The sequence below is a fragment of the Suillus clintonianus genome (genome assembly GCF_016758775.1).
Source record: "Suillus clintonianus strain FC179 chromosome Unknown DEU56scaffold_87, whole genome shotgun sequence".
In the NCBI taxonomy this organism is placed as follows: domain Eukaryota; kingdom Fungi; phylum Basidiomycota; class Agaricomycetes; order Boletales; family Suillaceae; genus Suillus; species Suillus clintonianus.
Genome location: NW_024539311.1, coordinates 123849 through 146360, shown reverse-complemented (window position 1 = coordinate 146360; position 22512 = coordinate 123849). Strand labels below are relative to the sequence as shown.

General features: G+C 47.0%; 4 protein-coding genes across 4 annotated transcripts; 1 reads left to right on the top strand and 3 right to left on the bottom strand.

Moving 5' to 3' along the window:
* The first annotated feature begins 1562 nt into the window (after nucleotides 1-1562).
* On the top strand, nucleotides 1563-4352 carry DEU56DRAFT_572063 (uncharacterized protein). Its single transcript, XM_041346868.1, has 13 exons — nucleotides 1563-2072; nucleotides 2119-2201; nucleotides 2263-2287; nucleotides 2343-2396; nucleotides 2449-2639; nucleotides 2694-2788; nucleotides 2838-3041; nucleotides 3097-3241; nucleotides 3290-3303; nucleotides 3363-3478; nucleotides 3535-3623; nucleotides 3675-3809; nucleotides 3866-4352. The coding sequence occupies exons 1-13, from the start codon at nucleotides 1860-1862 to the stop codon at nucleotides 4206-4208; spliced, it is 1707 nt and encodes a 568-aa protein (XP_041204575.1). The 5' UTR covers nucleotides 1563-1859; the 3' UTR covers nucleotides 4209-4352.
* A 1444-nt stretch (nucleotides 4353-5796) lies between these two features.
* DEU56DRAFT_961890 (uncharacterized protein) lies at nucleotides 5797-8967 on the bottom strand (the record flags this gene model as incomplete). The annotated part of the gene is made up of 19 exons (XM_041359350.1): nucleotides 5797-6360; nucleotides 6467-6513; nucleotides 6904-7307; nucleotides 7370-7454; nucleotides 7480-7499; nucleotides 7546-7548; nucleotides 7605-7607; nucleotides 7826-7848; nucleotides 7895-7897; nucleotides 7964-7966; nucleotides 8033-8076; nucleotides 8102-8176; nucleotides 8243-8286; nucleotides 8312-8314; nucleotides 8381-8383; nucleotides 8424-8452; nucleotides 8519-8590; nucleotides 8726-8797; nucleotides 8863-8967. The coding sequence occupies 19 exons, from the start codon at nucleotides 8965-8967 to the stop codon at nucleotides 6091-6093; spliced, it is 1308 nt and encodes a 435-aa protein (XP_041204574.1). The 3' UTR covers nucleotides 5797-6090.
* A 4950-nt stretch (nucleotides 8968-13917) lies between these two features.
* DEU56DRAFT_743773 (uncharacterized protein) lies at nucleotides 13918-14634 on the bottom strand (the record flags this gene model as incomplete). Its single annotated transcript, XM_041349028.1, has 2 exons — nucleotides 13918-14307; nucleotides 14359-14634. The coding sequence occupies 2 exons, from the start codon at nucleotides 14632-14634 to the stop codon at nucleotides 13918-13920; spliced, it is 666 nt and encodes a 221-aa protein (XP_041204573.1).
* Nucleotides 14635-17260: 2626 nt separating this feature from the next.
* On the bottom strand, nucleotides 17261-20623 carry DEU56DRAFT_873092 (uncharacterized protein; the record flags this gene model as incomplete). Its single annotated transcript, XM_041355833.1, has 9 exons — nucleotides 17261-17763; nucleotides 17785-17874; nucleotides 17920-18185; nucleotides 18304-18523; nucleotides 18585-18958; nucleotides 19019-19425; nucleotides 19478-19618; nucleotides 19678-19883; nucleotides 20467-20623. The coding sequence occupies 9 exons, from the start codon at nucleotides 20621-20623 to the stop codon at nucleotides 17261-17263; spliced, it is 2364 nt and encodes a 787-aa protein (XP_041204572.1).
* Between the last annotated feature and the right edge of the window lie 1889 nt (nucleotides 20624-22512).

The following is a 22512-nucleotide window of genomic DNA, read 5'->3' as shown; positions in this document are numbered from 1 at the left end:
GACGTTGTGATTTCGACGACCCTGACGCACTCTTTGCTTTTGAAGAGTGTGGAGGGCGGGACGCGTATCGTTCACTATCGTCCCCGTCGGCTTTGCGCTTCACTGCGGTTGATGAACCAGGCGTGGAAATCGAGGGGGCAACAAAAGGCTGCATTGCAGCGTTGAAGCCTCTTGGCGTGACAGGTGTGATAGGCGCGGGGACAGGTAGGATAGGCGCGGGGACAGGTGGGGTATCGTTCGGTATTGGGGTGGTGCGCATGTCGTCATCATCGAGATCGAGATCGCGGAACTCGACCTGATGGAGCGCGTTCTCCAGTGACGACATGACATCGGCGGGGGCATCGGCGGTAGTATTTTGAGTTATGTCGCTACCAGTTGCTGTAGGAGTCGACGTGTTTGTGGTGAGGCTCGTGCCGGCATGAAACCCAACCCAGCTGCTCGTGTGTGTCGGAATGATCCCTCGCAGCGCCTCGTAATGTGACCAGCCTTTATTTCTTAAAGGCTTCGCTGAGGGGTTATGCTGCGTGAATAATTAGTAAGGTAGAGCAGGGGAAATAGACGAAAAAAGACCTTGATAAAGTCCGCCCACATAGTCTCTGATTCTTCGCTGATGTTGGCTCCTAATTCCGGGTGGAATGATAGCCCCGAGGCATGGCTAGCGATTTTGTCGACCACCTGATACATCTTTTTGATCTAGAGATACATTAAATTATATCAGTAACGGCACATGTATCAATACAACAATAGTACTTACCCGAGTCCATTTGGATTGGCAGGCTTCGGGTGTCTTGGGAGCGCCTTCGGGGCATGGGCGTGTTGCCATCTCGGCGGCGGCACCAACCCAGAACGATTTGGTGAAGTTCATACCATCGCCACCTTTGGCGTGGTGTTGTACAGCGTATTCCACGAGCTTCCTCTCATCATCCAGAGACCATATGCAGCGGTCTTTTGCTGGTGCGGCAGTTTCCTGACTGTCAGTGGCTGCTTTCTTTTTACCTTTTCCTTTAGTCATAGTTGGGTGGAACCGGAGAGAGTATCGCGCTGATGAGTTTCGTGTCGAGGGCATGATTGAATCGATAAGAAGATGTCACACTGTGACCAGGGCACACGGCACACCGGCATGCTTACTTAAGTTGTTTTTTTCTTTTCTGAATTTCTCGAAGTTGGGCGAAATCGTGATCCCGAACAGACTCTAATTACTATTTGTAAAAATCACACTGCATTTGATCAAATCTATTTGTCTTCTTTCCCGTCACGAAAACAGTAAGCAACGCATAGACTATTATAATTGGGCCGTGTCGTTAGGCCATTTTAATCCATCAGAATGCCGTAAAAGAATTTCCGACATATTGGTTCCTTGGTGGCATGTGCCGTGACATGCTTCCATTGACCATGAGGCATACACGGTGAACGAAGGTGCAGCTGGCATGATGGCCTACTAGTACGTTCCACATAAGTAATTCTGTAAGCTTCCCGCGCTCACAAGTTTCCCAACTCGAGTTGGCATGGCAAACTCTCGCCATACCTCACACATTCCCTGTCCCCTCCACATCTCTGGTACCACTTAACTCTCACATCAGCTGATCAATCCAACTAAATATATTAAACAGGTGTCTCCGTCGATTTCAGCAAGTCGGGCAAGAATGTAGAGTCTGCTGAAATACAGATTGGCAAGTTGCACAGGACGATTGAACGCGAAGCAGGAATGTCTTCGCGACAGAAATTTTCTCCACCCATGTAAGCACTCGAGCCAGACGAATTTTCCCGGATCTGAATTGCTATTACATTTCGTCATAATTAGGGAGCTTTTTGTTGGGGATTCGTTTTCGTTACATCTAAGGCACAAGAGCCGGTTTGGGATGAAGACCGAGCATGAAGATATTTGTTTCGATACCGAAGACATCTTTCGTGTGTCTAGTGGAAGAGGAGAAGCCGAGAGACAAGGTCGAGCAAATACTCATCGCGCTCTCGCCCTCATCACTCACAGATTCAATGTCACATCCACAGAATATACCAGGTTTCATAAGAAAATCAAGATCGTTATTGAGCTTTCCGGGAATACAGCAACCGAAGTAAGGATCAATGTCGTGCATTGGAACTCATCTAAGTTGTGGTTAGCGAGTTGAGCAGCCCGTCACTTCTTCCGATGAAAATCCAACGCTCCAGTCCACCACTGACGAAATCATTGGAATTTGTCCTCGGTGAGTCAGGAAAACCATGGAGTGACATTCTTCGGTTGACGCCAGAGACTCACTTTGAAAGGTTCCGAATTCTAGTGATAGGAAAGGTATTAAGTCTTCGTTTGATCTCAGGCTTGTAATTCACACTTTTGCTTACAATAGACGGGCGTTGGCAAGTCTTCGCTGATCAATCAGGCATTCGGAGTGGATAAAGCGGTAGGCTGCTCATCATCTCAAACACAGTAAGTCGCTGATGTTATCTCTATAGCTCACTTCGCATGAAAAGCCGGGCGAAGCTAACATCGAAACCGAGTATATCTCCCAACAGAACGACAGATTTGTTCTCCATGATAGTAAAGGTTTTGAACCAGGGGACGAGGATAACGTCAAAATAGTGCAAGATTTCATTGAACATAGGATATCCGAGCCTGCTTTGAAAGATCAGCTGCATGCTGTTTGGTGGGCTCTCCATCCTCACCACTCCTCATCCCAAGCTGACGAAATATACGGAAGGCTTTGCTTTGAAATACCCCGTGCAGGCGGGCGTTTATTGGAGACTGGCACGGAGACATTCCTTACATTGAAGCGCGACGGAAAACTCGGAAATAGTACGTTTGTCATCGTTCCACGCAGGTGACCGCTAACCCTGGTCCAAAGTTCCCGTCGTCGTCGTTTTCACGAAATATGATATGCTCATCGACCGCGTGGATCGTACTCTGGACAGCTCCTCTCTCAAAAGGTTGAGCGAGGACGCCATCAAGAAACTTGTCAAGAAAAAAGCAGATGCCGAGCTAAAGGATATCTGCATCCGACCGCTACAGAAATTTGCAGGGCGCCATATAACTTACACTGCGATCTCTAGTGGGTACCAGTGATTTGACCAATTCATGCGTGCCTCTGAAACGTATGAGCGCAGCGAAAGAAACCCATAAGGAAACGCGAGCTCATCTGATCCGGATGACTGAAAACCTCGTCCGTCAGCATTTTGCGCCCGAAGCGTCAGTGATGACCTCCATCGCTCAGCGCGTGGATCCTGGACTCAAAATAAGTGCATCAATCGAGTAAGCCTTGCTTGCGTGGTTCTTATTTCGCAATTTACATATTGTCAGGGTTGGCAAGCGAAGTCTGTTTCAATTTCATGTTGTTGATTACAGAGCACAACTGAACCTTCATGTGCTACAGGATATTGGAAGGCGCTGGCATCGAGCACAGCATTTAAAAACCGTAGGACGCGGGAGTGTCTGAATGTGCTTCACACAGATATCGTCGCGGTGTGGAATTTCCGTGACCCTCATCGTGTAATGTCTCATTTATTTGTTGTCATCGCATCCATTCTGACATGATTTATGCGCAGTACTTGTACAGCTCAGAGTTCAGGACGTTGATGGTGAACATGGTCGATAAGCTAGATGATGAACCTACAGCTGATCCCAGCAGGACCATGTGGGTCGTTTTATCATCTAACGATGAAATTTAATCTTAACCAATGTTCAGTGTTGTTGGTCTCTCGATAGTGGGTACTATTGCGGGCATCGTGTCTGCCTTGTCAGGACCTGCGGCTCCCATTGTAGTGCCAATCGCGGCAGGTGTCGTATTCGCCGCATGGGCTCACGACGTGTACCAGACGTCGTATGTAGTGCCGCTACTTGTCATTGAGCGAAAGAATACTGACACTTCCTTCACAGCCACGCGGTTCTTCGGCGCTTCATGTGCTATATCATCGACTTGACCCTCGTCTTGCAGACACTTTATCTCGTGTCAGAAAGCCAGGAACTTTCTCGCAGGGCCATCAAGCTCGCGATCGCTTCCTTCCTTGCCTCACCAATTAGCGGAGAAGTTCATACTCGGATCCAGGAGTATGATAGGGGATTGACACTCCTGGAACGCGCGGATCGCAATACCTTGGATAAAATCATCGAGCTGATGCAATTGTATAGTATCAATGCAGAGGAAATTTCTGAACTTCGGGCACAGATTCCAGCTGTGGGTTCATCACGAGATGAACCATGGGAAGAGGCAAATGTGTAGCACTTGATTCTTTTTTTTTGTGTAGGATTTTGTGCGGGTGTTGTCTCAGTATTTGCAGGATTTCAACAGTTTATCATTTGTATGGATATCGCCACATCGAACGGTCAGCAGCGAGACAATAATTTCATCTCAGCCGTAGAGCGCATGAAGACCCTTCATGTTTCATATCCATGTGTGGCAGGAACCTATACCATATAGCAATCCGATGGTCAGAAGGGAGAAAACAATTAAATTCCAACCATAGCAAACAGCCACGACAGTGACGGCAGCAAGGTATGAAGGTATGACATCGACTGCTAGATCGACAATTGCCCCAGCATGAGTATATCCCGAAATCAGTTCTTCGAGGCCGCTCCCGTGACATGATATATAGAGAAAACAATTGTAACAACAGTAAACAGCATCTTGAATGACCACTGAAGGTACGGTAGTAACTGCAGAGCATTGCCTGACATGAGTATATCTCGAACTCAGATATTCTAGGTTATTCCTGTGATATGGCAGCTAACACCGCAGAAGCTCTAAAAGATTCAAGATGCCTTTGAACCTCGTCCCAGATGCGACCAGCAAAGTTATGCGGGCGAACGTAGTCAACAGAAGGGAGCATTGAGAAAATGATACGTGCGATAGCTTCAGCATCCGCTACGTCAGATTGGGTCAAGTACAAATCTTCTAGGGAGGTATGTTGAAATGACTCGGCTGTAGGATCGATGTCGATATTCGCCGTATGCATCGGTAAGGGTGGGATATGCAAGTTGGGACAGAGTCGGAGCGCTGCGAATAATCCGCTGAATGTCACGGTAGGCGCACAACGACACGAATCATAAAATTCAAGATGAGAGATGCATTAGTAGTTCTACGTCGATGATGTATGTATAATGAGAGTAATAGACAATCGGGTTTGCTTGCTCAACTTGCGCCCAATTTTCACACGAGCAGACCTGCATTCACGTGTGGTGATTGGAAGAACTTAGACTCAGCTCTGAGTGCTGTCCTCAACTCATCTGTTCATTCAAACCCAAAACCTAGAAATGAACTTCAGCACACTGGGGCGTCCGCGTCAAAACCACAGCACCTCTTGGCGAATACCGCTGCTCCTTCGGCCAACCTACAGTCATACTCATTATCTGCACCATTCAATACACCCAATTGATCAAACAAGTTTAACTATCAAGATTCAACAATGCTGCCTCGCGCCGCTCCACCAATACCCGTCATTCCTCACCCCCACGACACGGGTCTTCATTCTCGTTTTCATCTGACGCGTCGTCGACCTCGCGGCTTGCACCTGTTCATCCTCTGCTTCCATGTTCAACTCGCAAGGCAAAGTGGTTCTCAAAGAATAAAAGCTACAAGTTCTTGGGATGGGCATACTTACCCGTTGATTCACCTGTTGCGCGCGCAGTTGTAGCATGATGCGCCGGTGGAGGACAGCAGGGAAAGAAAATGGCGGTGAGTGTTATTTCAGGATCGTGCCAACAGCTATACCTCCCCCGCATGCGTCTTTTTCATCCTCCATCCCACCACGTTCTTAGTATGAAGGCATCACAATCAACCACTCCCTTTTGAAACTTGAAGCACGGGATATTTCTTCTATCCGTATAGCACGAGCGCGACTGCGAATCTTCAATCGACACACTCACTGTTAACTGGCAGCTCGGTAATTCCCCGGGTCAGTTGAAGAATCGACATGGTTATGCCCTGCAATGGATCGCCAATATCAATGGTCACTGCACGCCGACATCCTGACGCTCAGCGATGAATGCCATTAATCTTGCCGTCCGTCGCTGCAAGCTCACAGACACGGGACGTTGTCGTTGGACTGATCAGACAGGCAAGTGTTTTAGGCTTATTCATGATCTCAGCCGTGCTCGTATATTTGTCAGACACGCATGGAGTGGTCGTAGTGCTGGTATCCACCAGAGACCGCAGCGTAGGTGACATCCAGCGGCACAAGTTTACGCAGATAGTCTGCAATCCGTCTTCTCCTTTGTTCATTAATGGCGTCATCTCTCAGCCGTTCGAGATAATGCATCCAGAGTAAGTCTTGACTTTGAATCGTGTGGAGTGGAAACGAGAACGATGGGAGTGGGATGAACAGGGTGGTAGCCAAACGCTTGACGTACAATGGGTTAACACATCCACCTTTGACCTGTTATCTGTCGACAGCCAAGTCTTTTGACAAATCTTTATCCAGCATCCACCGTGACCAGCTAGAGCGACTAAGGTTGTCAGATACGTCCCATGTGTTTACATACTGTAATTCTGAAATCATAATAATTGAAATGATGCACATCGAGAAAAGCTGTGGAGCAAAAATGGTATGCAGATCATACATGACCTTCAGACCTTGATCCACTTGCAATCAGAGCACGGATAGTTGGAGGTACATCAAGGGGTTGTCGGAGACCCAGTATGTCTCACGGCCATCTCGGCTAAGGGCGACCAATGAGCTTTACGTGCGTGTGCGCCATACTAGAAAAAGTGCCACATTGCATGATCGTACAACAGTTGATACAGTTCCATCTCCTGAAACCACCTCGACAGGCCATTCAAGACACCCGCTTTCACCACCGAAATACTACAGATCCACCCCAAACATCATCGACCCGGTGATGTGTTGCCCACCATTTAAGGTCTTGCTGAAGACAAACAGATCAGTGGGATTGTTACAATCATTACAGTTGATACATACACAGGCGATACTGTAAAGTGATTTCAAGAATTGTCTTCATCAACTCTGCCTTCCTCTCACGAAGTTCCGCCTTCCTCCGATACCACTCGAAAGGTAGCTTGGCCTTCCAAGTAGACGGTGTTTTTTCGACAGTGCTCACAGCCTCTTCATATTTATGGACGGCAGCGCTTATAGCTTCCCTGACAGCAGCAGCATGTGGAGATGCCATGTACGACTCGAGAGCCTCAATATAAGAGGGAACAGAGTTCTGCTGGTGATGAAGATGCCACTGCTTTTCGAAAATGTAGAAAGAGTGTTCAAAAATGACAACAGCAGCTAAATGATCAATAATAAGCAGATTCATTGCAATATTGCCTGAAAATTCACCAGAGCTAAGCTGAACAATTGTCTCCAATGGCGATGAGCTAGAGGCCTGGGGAATTTTCAACATGAGAATTGTGTGTAGTTTGTGAGCAATTGGACATACCACAGAGAGTAACCTAGCCTCCATCTCCTCACATTGAATGGACCGAAGCTGGTGAAATCATGATAGGAAGTTGAAAATCGTCTCCCTTTGCAGATGTTTGACACACTCACACGCTGTCAATGAATAATATCTTCGGTCAGCATTGCCCAAGGTCAAAGGAGGATGAACAAACTCACGTCCTATTGATTGATCGTTGATATTGTTCGTGAGTAAGGTTTGAGGATCAAACACTCACATACTATTAGGAGATGCGAAATGTCAGTGATAAGCAGAGCGCAAGCTCGACCAAGGATAACCACACTGACTTTCTGTCAATATATCAGGAATGGCATTGGTGAGGGCTTCAATCAGCATGACTCGAGTTCGAACAAGTATCAATACACTCACACCCTACGGACAGTGGGAAATGGCTTCGATCAGCATGCCTCGATCTCGAATGAAAATTATCACACTCACAAGATGGGAACAGGGGGCCATAGCTTCGATCAGCATGGCTCGATCTCGAATGAGGATTAGCACACTCACGGCCTGCGGACAGTAAGAAATGGCTTCAATCAGCATGGCTCACGCTCGAACGAGGATCAATACACTCACATCCTGCAGACAGTAAGAAATGGCTTCGATCAGCATGGCTCGCGCTCAAATGAGGATCAATACACTCACATCCTGCGAACAGTGGGCAATGGCTTCGATCAACATGGCTCGAGCTCGAATGAGGATCATCACACTCACATACTGCGAACAGTGGGCAATGGCCTTGATCAGCATGGCTCAAGCTCGAACTAGGATAATCATCACACTCACACCCTGTGAACAGTGGGCAATGAATTCGATCAGCATGGCTCGATCTCAAACGAGGATTATCACACTCACAAGCTGGGAACAGGGGGCCATAGCTTCGATCAGCATGACTCGATCTCGAACGAGAATCAATACACTCACATCCTGCGAACAGTGGGCAATGGCTTCAATCAGCATGGCTCGAACTCGAACAAGGATCAATACACTCACATCCTGTGAACAGTGGGCAATGGCTTCGATCAGCGTGGCTCACGCTCGAATGAGGATCATAACACCCACAAACTGCCAACAATGGGCAATGGTTTCGATCAGCATGGCCCGAGCACGGACGAGGATCATAACACTCACAGCCTGCGAACAGTGGGCAATGGATTCGATCAGCATGGCCCGAGCTCGGACGAGGATCATCACACTCACAGCCTGTGAACAGTGGGCAATGGCTTTGATCAGCATGGCACGAGCACAGACGAGGATCATAACACTCACACACTGCAAACAGTGAGCAATGGCTTCGATCAGCATGGCTCGAACTCGAACGAGGATCATCACACTCACAAGCTGGGAACAGTGGACAATGGCTTCGATCAGCATGGCCCAAGCTCGGACGAGGATCATCACACCCACAGCCTGCGAACATGGGGAATGGCTTCGATCAGCATGGCTCGGGCTCGAATGAGGATCACCCAACTCACATTCTGCGAACAGTGGGCAATGGATTCAATCAGCATGGGTCGAGCTCGAACGAGGATCAACACACTCACACCCTGGGAACAGTGGGCAATGGATTCGATCAGCATGGCTTGATCTTGAATGAGGATCACCACACTCACAGCCTGCGAACAGTGGGCAACGGATTCGATCAGCATGGCTCGATCTCAAACGAGGATCATAACACTCACACACTGCAAACAGTGAGCAATGTTACAACAACCGTCGTAGTTGGACTGGGATGGGTAAGCGAAGGACGACTGTTACGACTTGGATAGTTCTTGCGTAACTAATCCAATAAAGGAGTTCTTCTTGTTACGACGTTCGGTTCAGACACTTGAAGGGCTCTCCTTCTAAGTGAAGTTCGAGTGTAGACTAGTCTCTTATAAGAGCTAGATCGGAATCAAGTATCTTCCTCAGAAGATGATCAAGTATCAGAGAGAACCAAGTAGATTCAAGTTAGAGAAATACAAGTACAACTACCACGGTATTTATAGGGAACAGAAGAGGCACGGACCAGGCCGACTATGGAAGTAAACAGAGTCAAGAAGAACGTGAAAGAACTATCTGGAATGTCCATGCAGTGCATGTTGATAAGCAATCAAAGATAACAAGAATGGTACAGAGAAGCGTGATGATGGGAAAATAGATGGGGTTACTGTAACATTACCCCCTCACCAATGTTTGAAGTCTCCAACTTCAACAATCTTCCAACCTTGCATCATCGTAGTAGACGAGATCCGCGTCAGCATTATGAAATTGCAAGAGATCGTCCCCTGTGCGTTTGTTGGCGAGTTCCTCTGCTTCTTGCTCAATCTGCTCAACCATCTCATCTTGGTCTGCTTCCCATTTAGCAAGGGCGTTATAGAAGCCATCTTCATTGTACGCCATAGGGAGAATTTTCTCGCCATTGAGTTGGGGGCAAAAGACGGATAAATGTTTGGGTGCGAGTACAAAGCATACCCTGCAGTGGTAGGTAGGGCAATTCTTGTGACGATGTCCCATTTCACCACAATGGCGACAACGGAAGTGTTCATCAGGGTTCTGGGGAAGAGGTTGAGATGACTTTGGAGGGGTTACGATGTCTGCTTGTGAGCAGCGATCTTTGTTCTTTGGTGGGGAGCGTGATTTGGATTTGGCGGCAGCAATCCTTGCAGAGCTTCTCTGACGCTCAGAACGTTTGAGCGTGTGTTGTGGTGGAGGGATGGGTCGTGTGGGAGTCAGTTCAGGAGTAGGAGGAATTGCAGTGGGAGGAGGAGGAGGAGGTGGGACAGCTACTTCAGTCGCGATACATTCGGCGATAGTGTGTATGGCTTGCAAAACGTCCTCTTTGAAATGCAACAGGAGAAGATGGAGAGTGAGGGTACGTAATTTCCTCTGAAGATGGAGGATGCTACGTTTGGCGTCGGCGTTATCGACATTTTCAGCGATGGTTTCGAAGAGACTGGTGATACAGATGATATTGACGAGGGTATAAGTGGTGTCTTCCCCTTTGTCAGCTAGAATTCGTTCTATCTCAAGGGTGTGTTGTGGGGAAAGTATGGCGGATTCTACAAGGGCAGCGGTTTCAATCTCGTCGATGAGACTGAGGTATTCAGAGAGTTGGAAAGAGGACATGATTTGTTTTACTGGGATTGGTTCTGGGAGTGGGAGTTCAATGGAGAAGACGGGCTATCTTGAGGCGTTTTTTATAGGTTTTTAGGGTTTCTAGGGCATTCTGAAGTTCCTTTTCGGGTAGCCACGAGTTTTCTGAACTAGGATAACCCTTCCATGACACGAGAAAGTGGTGTCTTCCTTTTACGTTTCCCTTGTGGGTGAGGATCACTTCTATCTCGTATTCTTCTTGTCCGTTGATAAGGTCAGGGGGTGGTTCAGGGTGGTTCGGGCCGTGGATTTCTGTTTCTCGATTGGACGATAGCTCAGAAGCATGAAAAACGGGGTGTGATTTCCAAGATTTGGGAAGGTGGAGTTTGAACGTGATAGGGGAAAGGACTTGTTCGATTTCGAAAGGGCCATATTGTTTTGGTGCGAGCTTCTTTGATGGAAGATGGGTGATAAGGTGCGCAGCAGATAACCAAACTTTGTCTTTATGTTTCCAGGGTTCAAACTTCCTTCTGAATGATCGTTCAGCCATGCGTTGCATTGCCAGTTTATGGCAGGCAAGAGCTTCTTCTCGGATCTTCTGGAGATGTTTTACCCTATCTTCTGCGGCAGGGATTGCAGAATCAGGAAAGGCATAAGGAATTCCTCTGGGTTCATAGCCCATCATGAGGAAGAATAGGGAGGTGTTCCTGGAGTTGTGCTTCCGATGGTTATGGACAAATTCAGCCATAGGAAGATGTTTTACCCAATCTTGGGGAGCAGATCGGCAATAGATACGGAGGTAGGTTTCAAGTTCTTGATTCAACCACTCAGTTTGGCCGTTGGTCTGAGGGTGATAGGCAGTGGAGAGGGCCACTTCATAATCAAGGAGCCTCCCGAGTTCTTTTGCAAATTTTGATGCAAATTGAGGGCCTCTATCGGAAATAATTTTGTCATATAGGCCGAATCTGAGGAACACTTTCTTGAAAAAGAGTTTGGCTACTCCTTCCGATGTGATGGTTTTCTTGCAAGGAGAGAGAATTACCCCCTTCATAAGCCCATGGTCTACCACGACCATGACAGAGTCGAAGCCCTCTGAAGGAGGGAGATCCGTGATCAAATCTACGGAAACTTGAGCAAAGGGGCGCAGGGTGGTGGACGAAATAGGAGTTAGGGGTGGAGTCGTGGGGTGAGTGTCGGATTTCATTTGCTGGCACATGGTACATCCTTCAACATATTTTCGGATGAGGGTACCCATCCCGGGCCACCAATAATCCCGTTTAACTAGTTCTTCGGTCTTAAAACGTCCAGGATGACTGGCAGTGGGGTGATCGTGATGAAGGGTTAAGATACGGTGTCGGAGATCCGCGGGTACATAGGCTCGATTCTTGTAGAAGAGCGTGTTATCTTCAATGCGCCAGTCGGAGAGCGCAGACTTCATAGGAGGGGCATTGAGCCCGTCCAGGGCCTGTTGGGCTGCTAGGATGATTGGGTCGGAGAGAGGGTTTTGCAGTTTCAATGCTGCAGCGAGGTCGATATCAATGAGTCGTCCGAATAGCTCATCAGGAAGAAGGGTGATATTGGCATTATTGGTTTGATCGGCCGAATGATCAGGGCGGCGTGAGAGGGCGTCAGGGGCGGTGTCACAACCCCTTAAACAACTTAATGCTAGGGCAGAGACCAGGACTCGAACGAAGGTTATCACGATAAAAGAGATGATATTGAGCAGGGACGTTTCTGGGCTGCTACAAGATGTAGAGATGAAAGGTTTGAACTGAAAAACTAACAATGTCCTAACTATATACAACTATTCAAGGGGAGATACAAACTGAGTTCTAACTACTAGCCAATCATAAAATAGGAAACAGGATCATACGATGTGATAGAGTGAAAAGGAAACTATGATGTCATAAGAAGCATTGCTGCTTCTGTGAAGTTCTGGAAGGTTCTAGGAGAATCACCACCTGAGTGTCACCATTAATCTTACTAATTAGTAATTGTATCACACGCCCCATCCTGTTACTAATTAGTAACAGATAGTATATTTCCCCTATACCAGCAATAATATTAGCAAACCAGCAGTCCCTTAGCAAAATCAAAGTGTGGCTTATTTAATGCGCTGCCTTACAGTGCCTTACTACCCAAATAGGTATGAGCGGAAATGTCCGGATAGTGGCACTGATTTCCCGACACTACGTTGCGCTTTCTCACGACTATGTTCTTAGCCGTGCTCGTTGTGCTCGACGTTGTGCTCCCACATGTCGCTCATTTTCTACTCTATTTTCACCGGACATTCTCTATTCTATTTGTCTACGCTACCGGCATCATATTCATATGGATTGTGCAGCTTCCCAGACCCACTGCCTTCAACCTTGTCATTGGGCATGACCACTGCGCCGTGGTTGAATTTTTTGAGTCTCCTTTCTCCAACTAGACAATTTCTTCTTCATCTAGGTAAGACAATATCATCTTCATACGGATTATGCAGCTTTCCGGACCCACTGCCTTCAACATCGTCATTGGGCATGACCACTGCGCCGCGGTTGAATTTCGTGAGTCCCCTTCCATCAACTAAACAATTTCTTATTCATCTAGGCAGGACAATATCATCTTCATATGGATTGTGCGGCTTTCCGGACTCACTGCCTTCAACCTGGTCATTGGGCATGACCACTGCGCCGCGGTTGCATTTTGTGAGTCCCCTTTTATCAACCAGACAATTTCTCATTCGTCTAGGCCGGACAACATCGTCTTCATACAGATCGTGCGGCTATCTCAACCCACTGCCTTCATCCTTGTCATTGGGCATGACTACTGCGCCGTGGTTGAAGTTTGTGAGTCCCCTTCCATCAACTAGTCAATTTCTTATTCCTCTAGGCAGGACAATATCATCTTCATACGGATTGTGCGGCTTTCCGGACTCACTGCTTCAACCTTGTCATTGGGCATGACTACTGCGCCGCGGTTGAATTTTGTGAGTCACCTTTTATCAACTAAACAATTTCTTAGTCGTCCAGGCAGCAACATCAGTTTTCACATGAATACCACGGCTTTCAGGAAATGTATATCAACAATATGTTGATCAAGCCTCCAGGTGAATCTACCTCACTCTCTGACGAACTCGCGCCATCCTCGTCTGTGTCTTCCACCAGTTCTGTGCTTTTTGCTATGGAGGCCTTTTCTTGGCGCTTACGAGCCTTGTAGATTTGTTCACCAGTGTGCCTGGCGTTGTTTATTCTTGGCAACGCGTTCCACGAGCTCGTCATTTGTAAGCTTTGTCCACGAGCATGTTCCTTTGAAAAGTAAGTCATACAACTTGATCAAGTCTTCACGATGCCCAATCTTTCCAGGATTTCGAACAGCGCCCGGAAAATTTTCCAATGCCACGCCGTAAGCCTCTACAATCTTGCCTTCGTAATTATCGTAATTCATTTGGACCTTCTTTTTCGGCGGGTGCTTCAAAGTGGGAAGAACGATATCTGTATGACTAATCTCAGGAAATGTACCTGGAAAGAATTATGGCTCGACGTACCAAGTCCGTCCTGGATGAGCTGGCGGCATAGGCTAATGAGTTTTGTTAATGACAGTCGTCGGTTGACTGTGCCACCACTATCTACATGAAAGTTGAGTATGTCATGTTTATTGTATGCCTTTTTCTTACCAAAGTCTCCGACTACCCAGGACTCGACTTTGAGTGCAAAGCGCTTTGGTTCCATGCCGAGAACGTCCTTGATGAATGACCCGACCTTTGCTGTATAAAATAGTTTGGGTTCGTGGTATTGCTCGACATCACCGCGAACTGCAATATACATTCCCTCGAGGCCTGTTCGCGCTTGGATGCTAGCCCACTGTTCAACCACAAGTAAGTCACATTTCTATGTATTATTTTGTGCCAGTACCTCCGTCTGCATTGTTTTGAATGTTGCATTCACGTCCTTTTGTAGTGTCTTAGGGTTTGCACGTGTGACCTTCACACGTGACTGGCGATATGTGTTGATATTCTCCCGCAGGTGATTCTTGTCGGCTGATGTCAAATGCAAATAGGTCGACGTCAATTCTGAACTGCGGGCTTTGATAAACGCAGGAAGCTTGAATCGATCTCCCGGTGCACATCCTTTCATTTGTATCAGTATCAGCCCGAAAACTTTATTTGTTAGTACCTTCGTTCTCCTCATCCAGTTTTTGTTTGACAAATGCATTCCAGGGATTAGGTCCGCGTTTGTTGAAGATACCTCTGCTAATATAGAGCTGCCTTCGTGTCCACTTCAAGCTTCTGTTCAAGAGTAAGTACTATGATTTTTTGACGAAGTAAGTGATCTTACCGTCCGTTGTCTTTGGCAATAGCACAGGCCTCCTCATGATACGCATCTTGCGCCGTTGTAATGGCATTGCCGAGCTTGACTACTTTTGTGTGGCAGGGCAGCCTTTTGGGTATCTGTTAGCTTTGCACGGACGCGTTTGCCTTTTGATGTTGACGCGTTGACCATGGATAATGTGCTGTTGGAATTGCAGATAATTTTTGACCTTACTTAGATTTAAAGGAACATCTAGTTATACTTTGCAATATATATATATATATATTCACTTGGAAACAAAGCTCGATTCTAGGTTGGAGCGGGTATTAAAGTTCACTACACACATCAAATTATAGGCCCTGACAGTCACGCTGCTTTCAACATGTCTACTGATGACTTTGGTTGATCCTCACAATAATTCCCTGAATAAAACAACTGAGACACTCAGACCGGTATCAAGTAAAACACTCACATTTTGTATGTAGACAACTGGCTGGTTATTTACGATGGTGTCATATGGTGGGGGTGATGTGTGCGGCTATTCAGGCACCTAGACGCTGAAGATAATCATATACAGAAAATGGCGATGGAAGGCTGGGCTGGTCCCACATGGGCTCACGGCGCCTGGACCCACCACTGGCTTCTGCGTCTTGTTCGGAAGCACCGGTCCTGCACAACCATAATTGAATCAGGCTTAAAATAAGAATTTCATTTAGCAAAGAACTCCTGGAAAGTTGTGAAAAAAAAACTAACCATAGATGACACAGAGGATATAGAATCAGACGAATCAGACGCATACATGGAGTCCAGGTCATGCGACTGGGTTGTAGTAGGGGTTGAAGCAGCTGGGATATTTGGTCGTGCTGGTGTGGGTCACTGGCGAGTGGAGGGTATAGTGCGCTGATGAGTGGAGGGTATAGTGCGCTGATGAGTAGTAGTTGTAGGTTGACGACGACGGGTGGGTGTTACAGTGGGCATGGGCTGCCGGCGAGAACCAGGACCACTAGCAGAATGGTTTGGTGCTCGAGACAGAGTTCCGTGAGTGCGTTGATTTGCGAGAAGCCAAGTCTCAAAGTCAGGACGCTGCGAAACTTCAGCTAGCATTGCTGCACGTCTTGGAGTAGTGAGCGTTGATATATTTCCACGAGTGGACCTCGGAGTGGCAGCAGGTTCCCGAATAGCTGCAGGAAGGGGAGGAAATGGCAGTGAAGTGCGACTTCCATCCTGGAAGATGTTGTCTTGAGTTAAACCTTTAAAATAATAACAATCAGAATTTGACATGAGCCGCAAAAGTTCGAGACACACCTGAAGTACTAGGCGCCTTTTTCCAACTACAATTGAAAACAGTCTTACGGACCCTGTCTGCAATCGAGGACGCAAAAATCTCCTCCAGCAAGTCTATTGTTGGGTCTAGATTGGTGTGGTCCAACTGCTGTTGCATGGTCCCCAATGGAGCAACTTTTCGAGTGGTGATGAGGACAGTGGGCTCGTTTAGCCCATCACCAGGCAGTATTCTCGGCTGTCCAGGCCTATGATGATGAGTGGTGCCATGCGGCTCGAAAACAAATTGCGTGTGCAGTGTCACCGCGATACTAGTTGTCTGAAATCCAAGTCAGTTTTCAAAAATAATTGATCAGAGTTGGCAACGAGATACTAGTAGTGCGGAACGCACATTTTTGTTACTGTTGCAGGCTAGATCAAGCCATTGGAAGCTTGCAATTGAGTTCTTGAACATCGGTATTGAAGATGGTAAGTCTTGAAGATGGTCAGTCTGCGGGACAATGGAGTTTTGAGAATGAAGCAAGAAATTAAGAGGCTCCAAGAGGAATGAATGACGGACTTAATATGCTGTGAATGTGGTCATGGCTGATATCAAAACATTGGCCTTATAGCGATCTATGCTATCACAACCTGTTCTATGGCGATGGTCAGAGGCTGCAATTGGTTTAAACAGTCAGACAGTTCACTGTATGCTAGTGCTATGTGATACGTACAAAGAAATATCGATTGCGGCGGCCCTAGCACTCTGAGAAAGATGTTGGATTGGGATACATACTAATTAAACTGTTCCGGCTCTGTGTGAGACTTGGATTGACTCTGAGCTAGAGTTAGCGACCACTGTCAGTTGAACATTGGAACCTTAGACACAAGCGTAAGTGGGTTGTCATGGGTCATCTAGTCGAAAGACTCAACAACAGCTTCAATGGAGTTTACGGTGGTTGCTTTGAAGCGGCCAGTGCCAGTGACTCGGAACATAAATTCAGAGGTTTGTTGATAATGACGGGCTTGGAGTTGGACTCCTCGATAAACGGGGAATGACTGGGGAGCACATTGCGACTCCTGGTCCTTCAAGGAGGTTTGTTTGTAAACGGGTTTGGGGATGGAGTTGGACAAACGATCCTGGAATTACTGGGGAGCATGTAGTGACTCATTTGAGAGGACTGTAACTTTGAACCGTCCAATAATCCTAGCAATAGTGGTAGAACATGAATAGTATTTGACAGCACTATGTAATACATGATTCTAAACAAGCCGCTTCGTCACACAAGATATCGTCTTCATCTATTTCGATGGGAGCAGCACTCTGTAGCTCGTCAATTACTGCACCCATATCTGCATCATTAGAGGTCTCCAGCACACGTATACCACAAAAACCTGGTATTCCATAGATTGCCTGGAGGCGTGCACGATGGACATTGTTCATGCGCACACGCTTATCATGCAGGCGGTGAATTTCGTGGGCAAGTGCAGGTTGATTGGCTTCCAATGATGTCGCAGTAGTGAGTAAGTGAGCGTCCTCATCCTCGAGCCATCGTTGAAGACGAGAGATCTCAATGTTGAGGCGTTCAATTTCTTCGCGTGCACAAATTATCTTGAAGTACTTGCCTGCCACCTCTCTGTTGGCTTTTGAAGCCCAAGGTTTGGTTAAGATTTCCCGCCGTGAGCTTTTGAGCAACTCAAACTCGCCAAGCCATGCATACGATGCAACTTCGCTAAACTTGAGAATGTCTCATGGAGGGGATTGCAGACACGCGAGTTGATTGTAGTGTTCCAGTGCATGGCGAATCGCACTCGAACGGCGAGTTATTGCATTGGATATCTGTTGGCGCATTTTATAACCTATTATAATCAGTAGATAGAAATGTATAGTGATGACGCACATACCTGTACTAGCCAAGTTGGCCTTGGCAAGTTCGAACAGTCTTTGTACAACAAGTCCTTCGAGACGCTGGACTGCACGTATGAACCGATTATTGTTCAAATATTCGAGCGCTTCTTGATATTGAGGATCACGTGGTGTCCAGCGCTCCGTAAGACCAAGCCGGTGCTCTAAGTCAAGCGCTGCATTCATTTCGAGAGCAAGCTTATTGTGGGCGGCTCGGCGTTCAGCTTCATGTGCTTTGGTTGCAGTTTGTGGACCTTGCGTAGACCTGAGTTCTGTGTGAAATCGGCCGGCGCATATGAAAGAAATTGAACGGAAGTAATGCTACCATATTCAGCTCTATAAATATATCAGAAATGAAGTATTAGGACATACGAGGCACCTACTCAGCCTTGGCCAACGACTGCAGGGCCTCGACGTATGCGATCTTCTCTGGATCGTACTCTGGTTCTGCAGCAAGAGCCTCCAGATATTGAAGTTCTTCGATGTTCCATTGCTCGAAATCGGCATCTGAAAGATCGAGCTGTTGTTTCAACTCCTGGACGACGGGCGTGAGATCGTTGATGATGTGAAGCGCCTGCTTATAGTTGTTGTACAGAAACTGACCTAGATAAGAAATAATGAGTTCATTCATTTTATGAAGTCGAGACTTGAGAAATCGACCTACTGAGTTCTTGATAGCGATCTAGATCCCATTGATCAAATTGAAGGTCGATAAATTGCAGCCAATGAAAATATGATGCATGCCGTATAAGTGGGGCAACAGCATTTGAACCCGCAAAGACACGCTCACAAGTCTCGAGATCTTCAATCCCCAGACCTTTCTGATAAAGTGTATGATACTGGAGTTGACAACGGCGGTTGTGAGCGTGCCCGTGAAAAGCATTGACAACGAAACGATGGTTGACTGTCTTGACTTTGTCAGCAACCGAACTTGCAGCAATTGTCTTGGAAAAAGAACACCCGATGTCGTATCCAGTCACACCATTGGCTCCGTACACGTCAATCAGTTTATTTGCTGTTGCGAGGGCATATTTCGCACTTCATAAATACATATAATACTTTGAGCGAGTGAAATGAAAGATGAAAAGTTGTACATACAGTTCACCGCTTCGTCGCAGTTCAACTAAAGTTTGAACAATACCATGGCGACATGCACTAACAAAGACACCGGTCTGATCGAAGACGTTGGTGCTGTTTTCAGATGTCGTGTTTGCGACCCTCCAGTTTTCGGTACATGTCGAATCGTTTGATGGAAGGACCTCATCCCCTGTGGTAGCTTGGGTCCCTGGGATGTTTGAGAGATAGACATTGTCGCCTGTGGTCATTCGGGTCCCTGGGCGAAGGCGGACGTCGTCTTTGAATAGATCCACCTCAGCAGCGGGGATAAGATACGTAGATGGGAAAGAATGTTCGTCGGCATGGCCAGAGCCGTCAACTCGTTTCAGCGAGTTGTTGCCATCAAAGGCGTCGAGTCGTGCAGGATAAAGAGGGGGCTCATCAGGTTGCTGATATACACAGCATGGTAAGTATACTCGCAACAAATTTAAGCTACAGTACCTTGTAGTTGCACGCTGGGCATGCATGAAGCATACACCAATGTGGCGTGTCTCGACCTAGTGCTTGATCGACGAGCGTTCTCACCTCGCGCAAAATGGCAAGATACGTGTCGAACGCGATAGCAAACTGGTCGCGTAAGGACTGAAAATAAGTGCGCTACTCGAAGTCAGTGATTATTACCATAGACGCTGGAGACTTACATTGTGAAGAGAGCATAGTACCTTCACCATCCCCTGCACACTGAATGATGGCTTTCTCCAGCGTATTTGGTGATAGAGCTCGAGGCAACCCAAAGATATTGCAAGTGTGGGTTGAAGAGGAGAGCAGCCGAGGTAGCCAGACTTCAAGAGTGATACATTGGCGAGTTCGTTGGGGGCTTGGTCGACAGATTTTTCGAGTACATTGCCTATAGATACACTAAGTAGCGGTCAACTTGGTGGAGCGGAACTCACTAATATCAACCATGGTGACGTGAAATGAAGTTGTTGGGGCTTGAGCGGATGGTAAACAAGGATTCTCCTTCCACAGTAAAAACGCCCGAGCGAGTGACGGCATTTGATCCTGCCATGCAGAATGCATTGCGCGATTGCGCATGAGGCGGCTGCAGGGGTGCACGTCGATGATGGCGTCTACCTTGAATGCTACAAAGAATTAGTTCGTAAGAAAATAAGAAAATACAGATGCGGGTAAACATACCTATTGAATATTTGCATTCTTGCAGCACTAACTGCATGCCGGTCATAGCCAGCGGCCGGGGATTGCATCTCGCTATGCTCGTTCTCCTCTGTTGAGTCATCGCTATCAACGACGTCACCATCCATAGCCATTCCTGCACCAATAACACCACCGAAGTCCATAATCGAGTCGCCGACATCGTCTGAGTACTTGTTTGCATAGATGGCGGCCTCGGCCAGGACTTCTCGTGTGGCAGCACTGAGCTCTTCTGTCTGTTGTGAGTATTCAAAATGTAAGAAAGACGGATTACATACCTCGGTGACTCCCCAAGTTTTCACGTTCAAGTGCGAGTCTATCCGCACGGACTTTGCTGAGATTGGCTCTAGATGTTCTTAAGGTGCCAGTATCTGTGATGATCGTTTCGTGAATGGTGCCAAAGGTAGAATTCAACTTGCGTTTGCGGTTGGACATGGTGGTCGGGACCAAGGGAGTGTGAGAACAAGGACAGACCACGAGGATATGTCATGGGAAGTCGGATAGTATTAGTTAGACGATCCAGTAATATTAGAGGTCTTGGAGCAGGTCATACCATGCCGGTAGCATAGACAAATAGGATAGAGAACATCTGGTGAAAATCGAGCAGAAAATGAGCGACATGTAGGAGCTCAATGTCGTGCACAACGAGCACGGCTAAGAACATAGTCGTGAGAAAGCGCAACGTAGTGTCGGGAAATCAGTGCCGCATCCGGATATTTCCGGTCATACCTATTTGGGTAGTAGGCAGCGCATTAAATAAGCCACGCTGTGGGAGCACTTTGATTTTGCTAAGGGACTGCTGGTTTGCTAATATTATTGCTGGTATAGGGGAAATATAATATCTGTTACTAATTAGTAACAGGATGGGGCGTGTGATACAATTACTAGTTAGTAAGATTAATGGTGACACTCAGGTGAGAATCACGTGATGTTAAGGCGTCTATGTCTGGTTCAGGTATTTCGGTTATGGTAGCAAAAGGAATAGGGTTAGGGTTTGACACGTGTTTTGGGCATTTAGGAGTTAGCGCTGGGAATGGGCGCTTAATACCGATAGTGGAAAGAAAAGAATAATGGTTTGTATTTGGAACTCGTGACAGGCGGCAAGCTTGCTTCCTGCAACATGATGGAGTTCTAGGTCGAACTCATTAAGGGTTAATTGCCAACGTGCTTGGCAACGTGTCAGGTTCTGTGCTGATCGGAAATAAAGGAGGTTTTTGTGATCTGTGAATACTACTACAGGGTGTGGATTTCCTTCAAGATAGTGGCACCAGGCTTTCAGGGCTCGGATGATCGCAAGGAGTTCCCGGTCATAGATCTGATAGTTCCGTTCAGCTGGGTTGAAGGATTGGGAGAGGTATCCACAAGGATGATAGGCTCCGTTTTCATCTGTCTGTAGTAAGACAGCTCCCGTGGCAACAAGGGAGGCATCGGTGGCGAGTGCGGATTGTCGAGAAGGATCGGGGTTTCGGAGGACAGGTTCAGAAAGGAAGCATTTCTTCAACTTCTGGAAGGAGCTTTCGCAAGCCTCCGACCATGTAAAAGTTACATCTTTTCTTGTTAGATCAATCAAAGGTTGTGCGAGGTCGGAGTAATGGGATATGAAATGACGGTAGAAGTTGCAGAATCCAAGGAATGATCGTACTTCTTTTACTGAAGATGGGACTTGCCATTCACTAATACCGGAGAGTTTGGCAGGGTCCATCGCCACTTGTCCGGGTCTAATGATCATTCCTAAATAGTCCACTTCTTGGGCATCAAAGGTGCATTTTTCTGGCTTTAGGAATAGGGTTTCTTTCCGGATGATTTCGAGAATACGGCGGGTTTGGTTCTGGTGTTCTTTGAGCGTTTTCGAGAAGATCAGGATGTCGTCCATGTAAACGATCATCCATCCTTCGTCAATCTCTTTTCCGAAAGTTTGATTCATGTATGCTTGAAACGTGGCTGGCGAGTTGCACAGGCCAAAAAACATGACCTTTGGTTCAAAGAGTCTGAATGAGGTGGTGAACACAGCTTTCCAACGGTCATCAGGGTGAATCAGGATATTGTTATATCCTGATCTAACATCCATCTTTGTGAAGTAGTTGGCGCCTTGTAGTTTCGCAATCAAAGGGGGAATCAGGGGAAGGGGATATGCATTCTTTATCGTCCATTCATTGATGTAGTGATAGTCTTGGCAGGGGCGAAGAGAACCATCCTTCTTTCCGACAAAGAAGAAACCACTGGCTTGAGGAGATTTCAATGGTTGAATAAAGTCCTTCGAAAGATGTTCGTCTAAGAAGGCTTTCACAGCTTCGGTTTCTTTCTGGGATAACGGGTAAGTTTTC

Bases quoted from the DNA above. Each gene is read 5' to 3' on its own strand.
- DEU56DRAFT_572063 (XM_041346868.1), top strand. From the start codon at position 1,860: ATGAAGACCGAGCATGAAGATATTTGTTTCGATACCGAAGACATCTTT. The intron at 2,073-2,118 runs GTAAGGATCAAT...AGTTGTGGTTAG, and splicing joins CCGGGAATACAGCAACCGAA to CGAGTTGAGCAGCCCGTCAC. The intron at 2,202-2,262 runs GTGAGTCAGGAA...TCACTTTGAAAG, and splicing joins ATCATTGGAATTTGTCCTCG to GTTCCGAATTCTAGTGATAG.